This window comes from Cnephaeus nilssonii (assembly GCF_951640355.1).
Source record: "Cnephaeus nilssonii genome assembly, chromosome: 11".
Taxonomy (NCBI): domain Eukaryota; kingdom Metazoa; phylum Chordata; class Mammalia; order Chiroptera; family Vespertilionidae; genus Cnephaeus; species Cnephaeus nilssonii.
The window spans coordinates 25,419,613-25,437,184 of NC_137082.1; the positions used below are offsets into that span (position 1 = coordinate 25,419,613).

A 17,572-nucleotide genomic window follows, 5' to 3' on the forward strand; every position below is an offset into this window, starting at 1 on the left:
GTCTAGAATCTGATGGAATGGTTGGCAGGCTAGAAATTCTGGTGGGAGTTGATGTAGTCTTGGGTCCAAGGGCCATCTAAATTAAAAAATCCCTCCTCTTTAGGTGACCTCAATCTTTCTCTTAAAGCCTTCAGCTGATCAGATGCAGCCCACCCACTTAAGGAGAGTAATCTGTTTTACTCAGCCTACTGATTTAAATATTAATCACCTCTTAGATTACCTTTACTGTAATATCGGGGCTAGTGTTTGACCAAGCAGCTGGGTACGATAGCCTAGCCAAATTAAAACATAAAATTAACCATGATATGTTTAGTTATAAAACTTGGTTATAAAAATTCATCTTTTATTGGTATTTTCCTCTGCTCTGTCTCACTTCATAACTCCAGAGATGGTGTCCCACTCACTACTTGCATTCAAATCCAGTTCTCAGAGTCTGCTTCTGGGGAATTTGGGAAAAGGAAAGAAAGAGGCTGGATGGGGAGATTGGAAGTCAGATAAAAGGTGGGAGCAGGGATGACCGGGGCCTTAAAAGATAAGCCTCACCCATGACCAGGTGTGCAGTGGCGCTCTTCATTCAGACCAGCCGTGTGTTAGCTCCCTAACCAACTGGTTGTGGCATTCAGATGTAACAGGCGGATATTCTCCATCCTTGTCTGTCTCTCCAGGTGGATTACGATCGAGCACAGATGGTTCTCAGCCCTCCACTGTCAGGGTCCGACACCTACCCCAGGGGCCCCGCCAAACTACCTCAAAGTCAAAGCAAAGCGGGCTATTCCTCAAGCAGCCACCAGTACCCATCTGGGTACCACAAAGCCACCCTGTACCACCACCCCTCCCTACAGACCAGCTCACAGTACATCTCCACCGCTTCTTACCTGAGCTCTCTCAGCATCTCATCCAGCACCTACCCCCCACCCAGCTGGGGCTCCTCCTCAGACCAGCAGCCCTCTAGGGTGTCCCACGAACAGTTTCGGGCTGCTCTGCAGCTGGTGGTCAGCCCAGGAGACCCCAGGGAGTACTTGGACAACTTTATCAAAATCGGGGAAGGGTCGACCGGCATCGTGTGCATCGCCACCGAGAAACACACAGGGAAACAAGTTGCAGTGAAGAAAATGGACCTTCGAAAGCAGCAGAGACGAGAGCTGCTTTTTAATGAGGTAGATGGCATGTCTGAATCATCCTTTCTCACTTACATAACTCTTATTTCCCATTTCAAAAATAGTACATGTTAGGACATTAGAAAACAGTGAAAATGTAAACTAAAAAAATAGCGTCCCCCATAATCCTTCCCTCTAGTCTCTTCCTATGCACTTCATGTGTATAAGCCACTGTGCCAAGCATTGATCTGGTGTGATTCTCACAACTCTGTGAAACAGAAAGATGTCATCACCATAGCAACAAGGAAATCTGGACTCGCATTAGTTAAATGGCTAGCCCACAGTCATACAGCAGGTTGATGTCAGATTCTAAAGCCTCATGCTACTCTATGATGTCAGATTCTAAAGCCTCATGCTACTCTATGATGTCAGATTCTAAAGCCTCATGCTACTCTTTTTTACATCTATTGTGATGTAAAAAAAAATGACTACAAAGGACATTACATTCCATGTCCTTTTTAGGCATTTTTTTTATATCACAATAAACAAAGGTGAGTTTAACAATGGACTAACTATCACTTTTTAGGAACTTGAAAACGTTTTTTCCTAACTATAGAGATAATGATTATTTCCTGTAGAATATACAGAAAATATATTTTTAAAAACTTCATAATTCTACAACCAATAAATATTCCATGCTAATATTTCAGTATTTTCTTTCTATATTTTTTCTACTTAGAGAAATGGTATATGATTTCCAGAGAGTTTGTACCAATTTGGACCTCACCAGTAGTCCTGTTTTACCCTCACTAGCATTGGATGCTATCTTGTTATCTCTGTTAATCTGATAGACATGAATAAATCTTACTGCTTTAATTAACATGTTATTACTAGTGAAGCTGAATCTATTTTTAAATGTTTACAGCCCATATTTATATTTTTACATTGACTTGTATGGCCTTTTCACCGTTTTCAATTAGAGTGGTAGCACTTGTCTTATTGATTTGTAAGAAATCTTGATATATTAAATAATTAACCCTTTCTATTTGTTGCACCTATTTTTTCACTTTCTTATTTTACCTTTTAAACTTGCTTATCACTTGAGAGTTCCCAAATGTATGTAGTTAGAAAAAATGAACACTTTTGTCCAGGGACAAAACATTTTGGAGTGTTTAATGATTTTATGGGGGATCTTGAAGAGAGAGATGAGCTTTTGTAGATGAGAAATCTAAGTCTTAAAGATATCAAGTCAGGATTCCAATGCTAGATAACATGTCAGTCTTTAGCAAAGAATGTACCACTTACATGTAGCTCTCAGAACAATAAACAGACACTATAAAAATGCAATCAGCTGTGACTTTGGAGTCTTCAGTGGTGGCGCATGTGAAACCACCAGATGCCCCACAGATCTCCAGCTCCCAAGGTGTTCATTTCTTTCCCATGCTCTGAACCTCGCAGACAGCGCCAGGTGAGTGGGCTTCACCTTCTTCCCAGTCCATAATTCCTGATTTCCTCAATGTATTTCTTGCAATACCAGAACAGACAGGCAAATATAATTTCATATAAACAACTCTATAATTTATGATTCAATGCTAATTCCAAAAATGTCACCAGAAGCAGCCATAGGGCAGTAATTCCTAGAAGCTTTCTCCAGCAAACAGACTCTAGTTAGCCTTTTGATGCCTGGGTCATATTTGTCTTTACCATCAAGATCCATCCTCTATATTCAGCCCAAACCTCTCTCAAATTCACCCAGACCTTTTCCCAAGAAGTGAAGTTGGGCCCAGCCGGTGTGGCTCAGTGGTTGAGTGTGGACCTATGAAGCAAGAGGTCATGGTTCCCAGTTGGGGCACATGCTGAGGTTGGGGGCTCAATCCCCAGTAGGTGACATGCAAAAGGCAGCCAATCAATGATTCTCATCACTGATATTCCTTTCTCTCCCTTCCCTTCTGAAATCAATAAAAATATATTTAAAAAATTTTAAGTTGTTATCATGTGGCCCCACCCCTAGTAACTGTTTAGTTCATTCACTTGTGAGACTCACCATTTACTCACTTAACCATGAGTTAGTGATACTTTATCAGGTTAACAAACCCTAGAGTGTGGATGGTGCCTTCCAAAGGAGATCCTTAGGGATATCTTAATCACATCCCCCCAGAACAGGAAGCTCAGCCCCCTCTGTGGATGCAACCTTTGTCCTGGTTCTGCCTATTTTCACTCCTTATTCTCACCATCCCCCGACCAATGTCTGGTTGACCTGACATTTTCTCTAAATTTGCTGACTTGATTGCCTTTATTTCTAATAGCTACTCTCAATCTATTGTACTCACAGCACAAATGTCACCCCAAGTGAACAGGAAGCCACATTTCACTGTCACAAGTCAAAAAGTCTCTTTCCATTTGCCCAGGTTGTGATAATGCGGGATTACCACCATGACAATGTGGTTGACATGTACAACAGCTATCTTGTCAGTGACGAGCTCTGGGTGGTCATGGAATTTCTAGAAGGTGGTGCCTTGACAGACATCGTCACTCATACCAGGTAAGTTTTTTTTTTTTATTATTATCCAGACAAGCAATGCAAGATATTTGTTATTCTTCTCCAGGGTGAAGCCACAATGACTATCCTATGAACTCTTCATAAATTGTAAGCACTTTGAAGTCAAGGCCATGACTACCCTCTTCCTCTATATTCCCCAGGTGCTTATTATAATATCCTGTATGTATAGTTCATTCATTCAATTAACACTCTCCTTTCCCTCCAGAAGTTCATTAATACCCATTGATTTTAAAAATCACCAAGCTACCAAGAATGAAGTTTTGGTGACAAATAGTAGAATTTTCCATTTCTACATAGAGTTTGATATCTAAAACTAAGTTCCATTCTCCTGAGTTGACATGCCATTTCTAGGTGTTGATACACCAAGGGTACCTGGGGAAGGAAGGGGCAGATAGAAGATCAGTTTTATTTCATAATAACAAACCTCTATAACGCAGAAAAATTCTTCGATTCTGTTTTTTTAAAGAGTCTTGCAAGTAGTTAATTACCATTGTAATTACCTGATATGTACTTCCCTGATATGACAGTTGTGGTCATTTCATCAAGTGTTTATCCATCACTTTTTATGTATCTGGCTGTTTCTGATATGATGGTATACAAAAGACACAAAATAATATTACTGAGAACCATTCCCTCAAGGAAGTCACAGATTAGAAACAAATACTTATACTACCTGTGCAGAATTAGAAAGATGTATGTAGGCAGCATAGAAGAATTCCTGAATGTCTCTATCAGGGAGTACCCAGAAAGATTTCTAAAAAAAGGGAGTATCTGAGATGGGTTTTGAGAGATAAATAGGAGTTCACTAAGACAGAAACTGGGAGAAGAAGGGCATTGAAGTCAGAGGAAAGAGAATATGCTAAGGCAGTGCTTCTCAAATTTTAATATGCAAATCACCTGTGGATCTTATTAAAAGACAGACCCTGATTCAGTGTGGAGAGAAGTAATGCTCTGCATTCTAAAAAGCTAGAGGGCAATGCCCAAGCTGTTCATTCATGGGCCACATTTGGAGAAGCAATGTTCTAAGGAACAGATAAAAAATGTTACATTTGGGAAACTTTAAGTTTAGTCCTGCTGGTAAGTAAAGTGCCAAAGAGTTAAGAGGATTGTCATGAAGGAGAGTCATTGGATATAAGCTAATTTCACTGAAATGGCACCCAAATCATTAGTGAATCCAGATGAAAAACAATAGGGGGAATGCAAGCAAGCATTGGGAAACCCTGTGAAGAAAATATATGCTACTGTTTCTCCATTAAAATGAAGCCAAATTTTGATCATGACCTCTGCAGTTCTCCGGCTACAGTAGACCATCTTAAAACCAAAGGACACTGAAGCTTTTCCACCAACATTTCAGTGGGCAGACTCTGCAGTATAGCCATTGACATGCCCACCCCAAAATATATAAGATAATCTTAATTTGCAGAAACAAATATACTGAAGAGACCTAAGAACAAAACAAATATGACTTACATATAAAACAACTAGAGGCCCAGTGCACGAAATTAGTGCACTTGGGGAGGGGGCGGGTCCATCAGCCCAGATTGAGAGAGGGCACAGGCCAGACCAGGGGACCCCACCACTGCATGATTGGGGCCGGGGAGGGACATGGGAGGTTGACCAGCCAGGGAGGGACCGTGGAAGGGCTCCAGGGTGTGTCCGGTCCTTCTCGCTCAGTCCCGATGTCCAGACCCCAGCAGCAAGCTAACCTACCAATCGAAGTGTCTTCCCCCTGGTGGTCAGTGCACATCATAGCAACTGCTCAACCGGTCAATTGTCTGCCCCCTGGTGGTTAGTGCACATCATAGCAAGCAGTTGAGCAGCCTTAGCATATCATTAGCATATTACGTTTTGATTGGTTGAATGGCTGACCAGACAACTGGACACTTAGCATATTAGGCTTTTATTATATAGGATTAATAAAAATATATCTAAAAGAAAGGCTTTCTTTCTTGCCCTAGGGAGCTTCCGTTGGCGATCCATGTCTCTAGAGCTCTTTCTTTTCAATCTCTATTTTGTATCAAATGAATAAGCTCAGCTACATTCTGTCAAGGAAGTCCCAGGTTAGAAATAACTACCTCATAGCACCTGTGCAATCTCCTCTGAAACCAGAGGAGCACAGGTCTGGTGCTGTACTTGTCTTTCTCATTCCCATGACCCGTCTATCACAGGATCATCCATTCACACTCAGTTATTAGTAACTTAGCAGGTCCAATGTCCTTGACAGAAGGACCTGGAGCATAAGAAACCTCCATTTCCCAGAGGCGGGTGAGGGAGGGCTAGTGAAAGGCATGGCGAGTCTCAGAGATCCAAAGGCCACTTTGCCTGAGCCCAGCCTTGGAGAGAACAGTGGTTGTTCCCATTTCCAAGGTAAGTAAAAAGAGATCCGAGGAAGTTAAAGGACTTGCTCAAGGTCACCTAGCAGATACACCTGGAACCTTGGTGCTATTCAGTGCACTCCCTCTGCAGGACCCAGGAGGTTTGGCAACACCTAAGGAATTACCTAGAGGTGTCCAAGGTAGTGCATTTGCAGTAATGACCCAGAAGCCAGCAAATGGGGGTCTCTTGCTTATATTTGGCCCCTGGCATCCTCATACCCAGCCTTAGGTTCTGCAAGTCAGATGCCAACGACTTCCTTTTCTTTGCCTATAGATTTTTCAGGCATGGGCTGATTCACTAGAACTCAAGAGAGCTTCCTCTTTTGATCATTTCAAGGTTGTTCTTAAATCTGTCCTTGTTCCTTAAATGTTGTTTCCTTTCTAGAATGAATGAAGAACAGATAGCTACTGTGTGTCTGTCAGTTCTGAGAGCTCTTTCCTACCTTCACAACCAAGGAGTGATTCACAGGGACATAAAGAGTGACTCCATCCTCCTGACAAGCGATGGGCGGGTAAGATCTTCCTGTTTGGCCCCTCAATGCTTTGCCTTGTCACTTTGTCTTAGGTATTGTTCTCCTATGAACACTTCTTATAACACTAATTTTTTAGTCAGAAGTCACCCACTGCCCTTCCCAGAAGGCTTACAAAAAGGAAATTACCATCCTATGTGTCATTCTATTAGTCAGAATTACCTGTGACTTGAATTTGATGGATAATTTTTCACCTTAACAGTGAGAGTAGAAAGTAATAGAAACTATAGGAATTTTTTTTGCCATGCTCCTGTTTTTGTTGGCGGAGACCTTTTCTAGGGCTTTGTACACCCTATTCTCATGACTATGCATGTCTGCAGTATCCATCAGAATCCCTGCAAGAAACAGCTGTCAAACTGCAGTGGGCAATTTGAGGAGCATTTAATAAGGTGTGGGCAGATGCAGAAAAATGAGGGATGAGAAAAGCGTATGAGGATTAGTGTGGTGCTCAAGAATGGAGCGCCACTCTTACTGGAAGGGGTGAGGTGGGGAACTGGTTACTAGAACCTGGAAATAGAGGTTGTTGTGTGAAGAGAGCTGCATGGCAGGAGTCTGATCTTCGGTGGAAGCCAGACCACAGGGAACCTGCAGGATGGAAGCTGGGATATAAGGACCCCAACCTCACTCTGTTCCTAATGTTCAGTCTCCTATTGGTGCTACCTATTGGCAAAAGCAAATCAGAGGTCATCCATGCGGTTAATACAGGTTGGCCTCCCAGGGCTCAGAGAAGGTAGGAGAATAGATCTAGAAGGACACATGGAAGATATTCATCACACTAGCATCTCTCCAGGCCCAGATTTCTGCATTTCTCATCACTGCAACCTGCTCAAGGGATGCTGGTGAAACTCATCAGCTCACCATGGTACAAATGAACACAGAATTCCACAGCCAAGAAAAGAATGAGCTGATAATCCAAGGAAGGCTGAAATGGAAGAGTTTCGAAGTGTAGATTTTCACTCTTTAGGTCCTTTTAACCTCCCTGAAACTTCCACCAGAGGTAATAGTTCTGGGATGAATGCAGCCAACTGTCCCTTTGATGATCTGTCTGTTACAACCCAGCAAGCTCAGCCATGTGGAAAACATTCATGGCACGTGAGAATTTGCCCATGAATGGTCAGAGGGCAGCCAGAAGAAAATGCCCAAGCATTTTGGCTTTTCTTTTTAAAAGATTGTCAGTTTTATTGCAGAAAATTCATATATATATATAAATATATGTTTTTATATGTGAAACACAGAGTTTATTCTTATATTACTTATTAATTATTTTCCAAATGAACAGCTGTGTGTGTGTGTGTGTGTGTGTGTGTGTACTAGAGGCCCAGCGCCCGAAATCACACAAGAACCAGACCCGCCACGTGCGAGTAGCTCGCCGCCACGAGCCCCTCCTTGCCCCGCGAGCCGCAAGCCCCTCTGCGCCCTGCAAGCCACAAGGGCCGCAAGCCCTGCCAACGGGAGCGGCTCGTGGGCTGGGGGGTGGGGAGGAGGGATCGAGAGGTGCTCTATGCACCTTCTGGTGACCGGTTGTTTGGTCGTTATGGCGTTATGGCCACAGGCTTTTTATATATATAGATAAATACACATATATGTATATGTAATTGCAAACTTTGGATTATTTTTAATGGGCAGTTTTAAACCCTGCTTTTGCATTGCTTTAACTAAAAAATTTGTTAAAGAGAGTATATAGCAGTCGGCTTTTGGTATGTAACAAACTACAGTTAGTGGCTTAAAACAACAACTATATATTTGCTCATAATTCCAAGTTAGCATATGAACTGACCTCAGCTGGGACAGCTCATCTCTGCACCATGTGGCATCAGCTGAGCTCACTTTTTATTTGTGATCAGTCTGCAGTTAACGACCTCACTCATTTGCCTGGCGCTTGGCTGACACTCAGCCAGGGCAGTGGAGGTGCCGGCTTCACATCACTCATCTCCCAGTTGACTAGGACAGGCCTATTCATGTGCTGCCCGTGGCAAGGTTCCCAAGAGCAGCAACACAGGCAGGCCCCAATGCACACACAAGTTCGAACCCTCCACTTACATCATGTTTGCTAATGTCCCTTTAGCCAGGGTAAGTCACACAATCAAGCCTAGATCTAAGGGTTGAGAGATGTTCAATGTCATTAGCCCTTAGAGAAATGCAAATTAAAACTAGAAGATACCACTACACATTTATCAAAATGGCTAAAATAAAAATAGGGATAACCCCACTTATTTATACATGGCTGGTGGGAATGTAAAATGGTACAGCCACTCTCAAAAACATTAGGCATTACCTTTCAAAACTAAAAGTGGACTTGCCATGTGACATACACTTCAGAGCAATGTCAACTTATTTCTTCACATAAACTTGCACACAAATGTTTGCAGCAGTTTTATTCATAATAAACCCCACCAAGAAACTGCCCAAATGTCCTTGAAAGGGTGAATGGTTAAACAGACTGTGGTATATCTGTGCCATAGAATACCACTCAGCAAAAAAAAAAAAAAAAGGAATGAATAAATGGATACTTGATGAACCTCAAGGATACACACTGCATAATTTTGTTTATGTAACCTCCATGAAATAACGTAATTATAGAAATGTACATCAAATTAGCAGTTGCCAGGGGTTAAGGATTAGGAGTGGGTGACTATACAGGGGACATACCAAGGAGTCTTATGGGTTTGGTACAGTTGGATACTTGATTGTAGTCATGATTATGCAAGGCTACAATGTAATAAAATTCCAGAGTACATAAACACATACATATACTACATACACTCATGAGTTCAGATATAATTGATGAAATCTGAATAAGCTCTATGAACTGTACCAACATCAATATCTTGGTGTTGATATTGAGCTATCTATAATAATAAAAGCATAATATGCTAATTAGACTGGACGTCCTTCTGGACGACCTTCCAGACAAAGCCTGGGCTGTGAGGGAAGCCCGGGTCCCGGGTGCCAGAGGGAAGCCGGTGCTGGCAGCCGGGAGAAGGAAGGCCTACTCTTGCACAAATTTCATGCATTGGGCCTCTAGTAGTTGTATAAGATACTAACATTAGGGAGGGTTGGGTGCACATTTCTTTGCTACCTCCAAATTATTTCCAAAAAAAATTAATGACATTGAAATTGTTCAGATTTAAAAGGACAAATCCTTTCTGGCCTCTTCAAAGACCTGAAGGGAAATTATTTGCTATCAACTGAAAGTAAATCATTCACTATTTTTCCATGGCAGAAATAAGATCTAGTGAGAAGCAAAGGGGATGTGGTGTTTGGGGCTTGAAAGGGAAAATTAATAGCATGTCACAGAGTGGTTGCAAGAATTACATGAAGTAATTTGGGTAATACTGTCAGAAGTAAAGAAGGCACAAGGGAGATGCTCAGGGAGAGAGCAGTCCCCTCCCCCCGCCCCGCCCTTACAATTAAGCGTTGAGTCAACTCATCCACAATCTGCCCTTGGCTGGGGGCTTGCATTTGAGAGATGATACTCAGGGGCCACTAGACAGTGAGGGATTAACTTTTATCAAATTCATTAGCTGGAATGAAATTCAAACCTATTAAGCCCAGTGCACCTATTGAAAAGGGACACACACAAGTGATCTTTATGGTCTTTTTTTTTTTTTAATTATAAATTGCCACAATTTAAAAATTAGGAGGTTTCCTATGAAATTTCAGATTCCTGTCTTCCCTGCAAACAATCAAAGCATCTGACAACACTGAGCCTGAATTCCCACGTGGCGGTCATGGAGGTGGCGTGATGAGGGTGAGTGGCACTGGAAGCAGCCACTGCTGGTCCCCCAACCCATGATTTCCTACGTCAGTGTTCACTAGCTCCACCTCCCAATGCCACCACCTGCATCTCTTTCCCTGGCCACCATTGTCTGCTTTTCTAGCACAAAGCAGGCTGGAAATTCCAGGGAATTAACATCTGCACTCCCCAGGAACAGCCCAGACACGGATGATGGGAGTTGGTGTGCAAAAACCACAGGCCTTGCCTTTGGATGGAATAGCTCTGAGGCACATGTCCTCCACCATCTCCCAGACTTCCTCAGCAGGATTGAGATTTAATTCACACTGTGGTAACTTGCTTGGTAATTATTTAACCCTTGACTGACTGCCTTCCCTTCCCTGCTGTACTTCCCCATTTCACCACTAGTGTTCCCTGTACCTCCCCAGCACTGAATCCTTCACTTGGGGTGTGTTTTGCGGGAACCCAAACTAGCATAATGTCCAGAGACAGTGCACCATGTCTGTGCTCTCTCTCCCAGGGGATTTGAAGTGAGGGTAAGGGATAGATAAGGGGCATAGACTGGCAACTAGCGCTTTATGACTGCCCCATGCCCTCTTTACTGTGCCCCTGACAATCAGCTGGAAGTCAGTGCCTCTTTACCAAGGCTGTGTACCCCTGTTGTCCACTGTCTCCACATGGGCCATTTAATTCATTGATATTATTTGCCTGGCTCCCTTAGAATTTGAGGGGTTTTTTTTGTCTCTCAAATAACTAGAATTGTATAATTAGAAGAAGACCTGGTAATTATTTCCCAAATACTCTTCTTAAAGAGATTTCGGCATGTTAAATCACTTTTTTTTTTTTTTTACAAAAAATACATTTATTCTGTATTTTAGCTTGCATCTATCATAATTACTGGTGTTCCTTATTTGTGTAGATACAAGTTACTGTCTAGTGTCCTTCCATCCTGAAAAGCTCACTTAGCATTTCTTGTAGGGCTGGTTGTGTAGTAACAAATTAAATGCATTCCTTTCCAATAATCTGAGATACACCCAACCTCTGTCTGTGCCCCCTTCCCTGCCACTCCACAGAGGTTACTTTTCCTAATGCAGGAAGCACAGCAGGAGAAGTCAGGAGACTCAGGTTTGAGGCTCGCTCTAATACTGTAGTGCAGTATCGGGCAAGTTCCTACTGCTCTCTGCACTCTGCCAAATGGCAGAGGGACTGGGTGAGGCCCCCGCGCTGTCCCAGCTTAGCCACTGTGCTGCCCTCCCTCTCTTCTTGGGGTTGGCAGCTGAAAAAGTGGGCCTTAAGCTGGGGGCATCATCATCAGTCCCGCCCCTTCCGTTACCTCTCTGTTCCTCTGTCCCTGGGTCATTGTTCTTCTTAAAATGGTTCTCAAATTTCAGTGAACACCAAAACCTCTGGGCCCCACCTCCTGAGATTCTGATTCAGTCATCCTGGGTGGTACCCAAGAACCTGCATCGCTAACAAATTTCCAGGGGATGCTGATGCTGCGCACTGGGTACCGCTGCATTATATGAAGCCCTCAGGAGCCAGGCTCAAAAGCATCCATGCAAAAACCTGGGGCAGATGCAAAAATTCTTTTTTAAATTTACTTATTAAATGTATTGGGGTGACATTGGTCAACATGAACCCATGCAAAGTCTTGGAGCAGATGCAAAAATTCTTTTTAAAATTTATTTATGAAATGTATTGGGGTGACATTGGTCAACATGAACATATAGGTGTCAGGTGTGGGTTTCTATGTTACAAGATCTGTGCATTACACAGTATGCCCACTACCCAAAGTCAGATCTTCTCCTGTCACCACATATTAGGACCCCCTTCTCTCCCCACTCCTTCCCTTTGGCAACCACCACACTGCTGCTTGTGTTCATGAGTTTCAGTTTTACATCCCACAGATGAGTGAAATCATATAGTTCTCAGCTTTTTCCGACTGACTTATGTCACTTAGCATAATGTTATCAAGGTCCATTCCTGTTGTTGCAAATGGTGCTATTTCATCCTTCATCATGGCTGAGTAGTATTCCATTGTGTATATGTACCACATCTTCTTTATCCAGTCCTCTTTTGCAGGGCACTTTGGCTGTTTCCATGAATTCTTGGCCACCATGAATAATGCTGCAATGAACCTAGGGATGCAGATATCTTTTCAAATACATACGTGATTTCGAGTTTTTTGGGTATATACCCAGGAGAGGGATTGCTGGTTCATATGGTAGCTCTATTCTTCATTTTTGAGGAATTGCCAGGCTGCTTTCCATAGTGGTTGTATAATCTACATTCCCATCAGCGGTGAATGAGGGCTCCTTTTTTTTTCAAAACCTCTCCAACACTTGTTATTGCTTGTCTTATTAATAATGGCCACTCTTGCCCTAACCAGTTTGGCTCAGTGGATAGAGCGTAGGCCTGAGGACTCAAGGGTCCCAGGTTCGATTCCGGGCAAGGGCATGTACCTTGGTTGCGGGCACATCCCCAGTAGGGGCTGTGCAGGAGGCAGCTGATCGATGTTTCTCTCTCATTGATGTTTCTAACTCTCTATCCCTCTTCCTGCCTCTCTGTAAAAAATCAATAAAATATATTTTTAAAAAAATGGCCACTCTAACAGGTGTGAGGTGGTATCTCATTGTAGTTTTGATTTGTATTTCTCTAATTGCCAGTGAGGTTGAACATTTTTTCATATATTTATTGGCTGTTCATATGCCTTCTTGAGAGAGGTGTATTTTTAGGTCCTCTGCCCACTTTTTGATTGGGTTGTTTGTTTTTTGGTGTTGTTTTATGAGTTCTTTATATATTTTGGAAATTGAAAGCTTTGCTGGAGCTACTGTTTGCAAATATCATCTCCCATTTGGTTGGCTGCCTCTTTGTTGTTTCTTTGTACAAAAACTAATTCAAAATGGATCAAAGACCCAAAGCAATAAGTTACATAGAAGAAAATATATGTACCAAACTTATGGACCTTGGTCATAGAGAACATTTTATGAACTTGACCCCAAAGGCAAAGGCAGTAAAGGCAAACATAAATGAATGGGACTGTATCTTCTGCACCACAAGAATGCATTAGAGTGTATGCAATTTACAGAATGTGAGTTTTACCTTCTGTTGTAAACCTGTAGCTATCTTTTGCCCTACCTTCCATATTTTTGTGGGGCCTCTGATTCCCAGCCAGCACACATTGAGATGGATAGGATCTCAGGTTTAAACAGCAGCTTTCTCTGAGCTCTAAGCTCTAATTTAAAGTCTGGCCCCCCTGGAACAAGCTCCATCTCCCCTCTTTAGGAGGCAGACAGTGTGCTAGTTACAGTTCTCTTAGCCTAACTGCATTAGTGGGACTAAGGTGGTTTCCTAAGTAGACACATTGTACAATAAAATGAGGCTCAGCTTAGAGTCTATGTGATTTGCTTTTAAGATCTGCTTACAATGCCTTATTATAGTCATTAGTTGAGTTCTCATTATCTACTTGCAGATTTATTTGGACGAATGTTGTGTGTAATTATGTTCTTTTAGAAAATTTTCTCTTTTATGTACTTGGATGAGTAAAAAAAAATTATGCAGAAGCACTTACACTCCTACAACAGAACAAGCCTAGCTTTCCAAGTGTCGAGTTTCCATTTCTCATCTTACATTTTGTCAGGGAGATAATTATTAGTCTGGCAGGTTCGGGGTCTTTTATTTATGTCCAGAAAGAGAAAAACACACTAGAGATAGTGACATTAAAAACTGCCAATACCAAAATGCAAATGCACTCACCTCCTTAATTATGCAGATCTCTTAAATTTACAGGCAAATAAAATGTATTGGCCAAATTGTTCCTCCTCTTCCATCTGTGTAGTAAGGTTACAAATTTACTTATACTCAAGCTTTGAAAATCACTGCACACACACACACACACACACACACACACACAATTATAATTTCATTGATTTTAAAAACTAATCTAGACTTCTAAACAAAACTCCATGGACTAGATTTTTTTAAAAACTATTTTAAATTTCAATCAGTTAGATTTGGTATGCTTAAATATTTAAATTGTCTATCAAAGTTCAACCACATTATTATAAGGTTTAAGTGATACCTTCTTCAGTCTTTAAAACCACCTACCTCTTCACTCCTAGAACCCCCATCTTTCTCAAGGTAGTTCTGGGAGGATAAAGGACAAATGTGGATTATGGGACCTCAGGGTGAAGTAGATAGGCTATCTTCTTGTTCCTCTCTGGTCCCTGCCTTGACAAAAATGGCCTATTCTGTTACCTGGAAAAGTGACCACTGAGGATTAACAGGTTCCATCAGCTGCTGGGCTTTTCAGGAGAGCGCCTCTGTTGTACCTCACAACTCCAGCCTCCTGCCACAAGACTTGAAAGCCATCCTTGGGGCTGCCTCCTCATGTCAACTATAGACTTGTGCTGGGAACTTCCCCATTCCCTCACAGATTTGGTGGAGCTTCTGGATTCTTGCACACTACACAAAGATCCTCTCCTTTGTTTCTGTGGGGGTATATGCTATTCATATATTTAATTATCAAAACAGCTGTCTTAAATAAGTCAATGATGCTTCCATGGGAATCGGTAACATTGCTTCAGGTTCACTTCCACCCACTCTCTTCATGGAGGTCATATTTGGCATAGCCAAGGCTGGTGTTCAACTAGTATTCACTAGTATATTTATTATTAAAATACTAGAGGCCCGGTGCATGAAATTCGTGCACAGGGTGTGTGTCCTTCAGCCCAGCCTGCACCCTCTCCAATCTGGGACATCCCTCTCACAATCCAGGACTGCTAGCTCCCAACTGCTTGCCTGCTTGCCTTCCTGATTGCCCCTAACCGCTTCTGCCTGCCAGCCTGATCACCCCCTAACCACTCCCCTGCCAGCCTGATTGACGCCTAACTGCTCCCCTGCCAGCCTGATCACCCCCTAACCACTCCCCTGCCAGCCTGATTGACGCCTAACTGCTCCCCTGCCAGCCTGATTACCCCTAACTGCCCTCCCCTGCAGGCCTGGTCACCCCTAATGGCCCTCCCCTGCAGGACTGGTCCCCCAACTGCTCTCCCCTGCAGGCTTGGGTCCCCCCACCCAACTGCTCTTTCCTGCAGGCCCAGTAGCCCCCAACTTCCTTCCTCTGCCGGCCTGGTCACCCCTAACTGCCCTCCCCTGCAGGCTTGATTGCCCCCCTTGCAGGCCTGGTCCCTCCCAACTGCCCTCCCCTGCTGGCCATCTTGTCGGGGCCATCTTGTGTCCACATGGGGGCAGCCATCTTGTGTGTTGGAGTGATGGTCAATTTGCATATTACTCTTTTATTAGATAGGATTGCAATATTTTAATGCTTATTGGTTAATGTCCACTGTTTCAAGCTATTGGAGTATCCTACCCCCTTTGCCTCATTAAGTATGGTAATGCCTCAAGATAACTTCAGGATACCACTTAACTTTGTGTCTAGATTCTGGTTGGTCTAGATGAAGATGGTTAGTAAATATTTTGAATATTGCCTCTGATAACAGATGCATGTGGCTTCTCCTCTCCCTTCTTTGTGTGGGGATTTATGCTATTCAGATATATCTGAAGCCCACCATCATAGGTTGGAGTGGTGGGAAGTGATGTATAATAAAGAGTTGAGTCCTGACATAATCAAATCACTGCTCTTTTGTTCTCTTCTGCAAATCATCCCAGGCTAAAAGGGATGGAATATAGGAATTTTTACTTCTCTGAATTGTAGACTCCTTTTAAAATAGGGAAACAAGAGTTATGGACCAACTGCCATAGCTCAGAGCTCTCTTCTTCATACCACAGGGAAATCTGTGTTTGGCTCTTGATGTGTCAAAGCAATTGATAAAATCACCTCTCCACTAAACCAGCTTTCTCTAGCATGTATCTGAAGTAATCTAATCTCCTTCCACTCCAAACCACACCACACTGACATTGGCCTGATTAAGGAGAAGATCATGAATAAAGAAATGGAAGAAGAAAAAAAACACATTAATAATTTCCAAAATATTACCCTAATTCATCTGTAATTTAACTTTGATTCTAGACACAGCTGTCTTCAATAAGTAAATCAATGATGAGAGAGCACCAATGTGTCTATTACATGACCTGCTATCATATATATGTGTGTGGGTTTGTCAATATAAAATCAAATCTATCTAGTAGCATGTGTTTTTCGGTGTCTACTACTTTCCCAGCTCTTGAGGCTTCACAAGTAAAAGGCAGAGCTGCTGCCCTTGAGGAATATTATTTCTATCCAGAGGGATAAAAATCAGCATCAGAAAACAAATCAAGATTGAGTGCTGAGTTCTCTCAGATTTGGAAAGGGAGAGGTCAATATAAGCTCCTGAGAACAATTTTGGAGGAAGTGGACTTTGAGGTATGCATAAGGATTGAATATAGTTTCTCACTATGATGAGGAAAAGAGCAAAAATATCTCCTCTCACCAATCCTTTTTGACATCAGATTGGAAGTACTAGCTAATGCAATAAGACAAGAAAAAAATAAAAGAAATAAAAGTGTATACACATTAACAGCTAATAGCTCAATTTTGAAAATAAAATGCATTTTAATAAACACTGCCTTTATAATTATTCAAAATGTGTATATGCACTTTTTTGGACACCCTATATATGCATCTTTGGAAAAAAGAAATAAAATAAATTTTGTTCATAGGTGACATGATGGTCTATGTAGAAAATCCAAAAGAAGCAACAAGAAAAACCCCTGGAGCCGAAACCAGTTTGGCTCAGTGGATAGAGCGTCAGCCTGCGGACTCAAGGGTCCCAGGTTCGATTCTGGTCAAGGGCATGTACCTTGGTTGCGGGCACATCCCCAGTAGGGGGTATGCAAGAGGCAGCTGATCGATGTTTCTCTCTCATCGATGTTTCTAATTCTCTATCCATCTCTCTTCCTCTCTGTAAAAAAAAATAAATAAAATATATTAAAAAAAAAAGAAAAACCCCTGGAACTAATAAACAATTATATCAAGGTTTCAGGATATATGATTAATATATAGAAGTCACTTTCCTATATTCCAGCAATGAACAAGTGGAATTTGAAATAAAAAAACACAATGCTATTTACATACTTAGGTATAAATCTAACAAAATATATACTTGATCTATATGTGCAAAACTCTGATTAATGAAATCAAAGAACTAAATCAATGGAAAGATATTCCATGTTCATGGTTAGGAAGAGTCAGTATGGTCAAGTTGCAGTTCTTCCCAACTTAATCTATAAATTCAACGCAATCCCAGTCAAAATCCCAGCAGTTATTTCATGAT

At 42.0% G+C, this 17,572-nt stretch overlaps 1 protein-coding gene across 1 annotated transcript in view; it reads left to right on the plus strand.

Moving 5' to 3' along the window:
• The window catches only part of PAK5 (p21 (RAC1) activated kinase 5), a gene marked incomplete at both ends in the record, with an annotated part of 97,958 nt that overhangs the window by 74,922 nt on the left and 5,464 nt on the right, over nucleotides 1–17,572 (plus strand). The window contains 3 exons of the mRNA XM_079783302.1: nucleotides 666–1,157; nucleotides 3,506–3,639; nucleotides 6,418–6,544. Coding sequence (XP_079639428.1) covers nucleotides 666–1,157; nucleotides 3,506–3,639; nucleotides 6,418–6,544 — 753 coding nt within the window. The remainder of the gene's footprint in view (nucleotides 1–665; nucleotides 1,158–3,505; nucleotides 3,640–6,417; nucleotides 6,545–17,572) is intronic.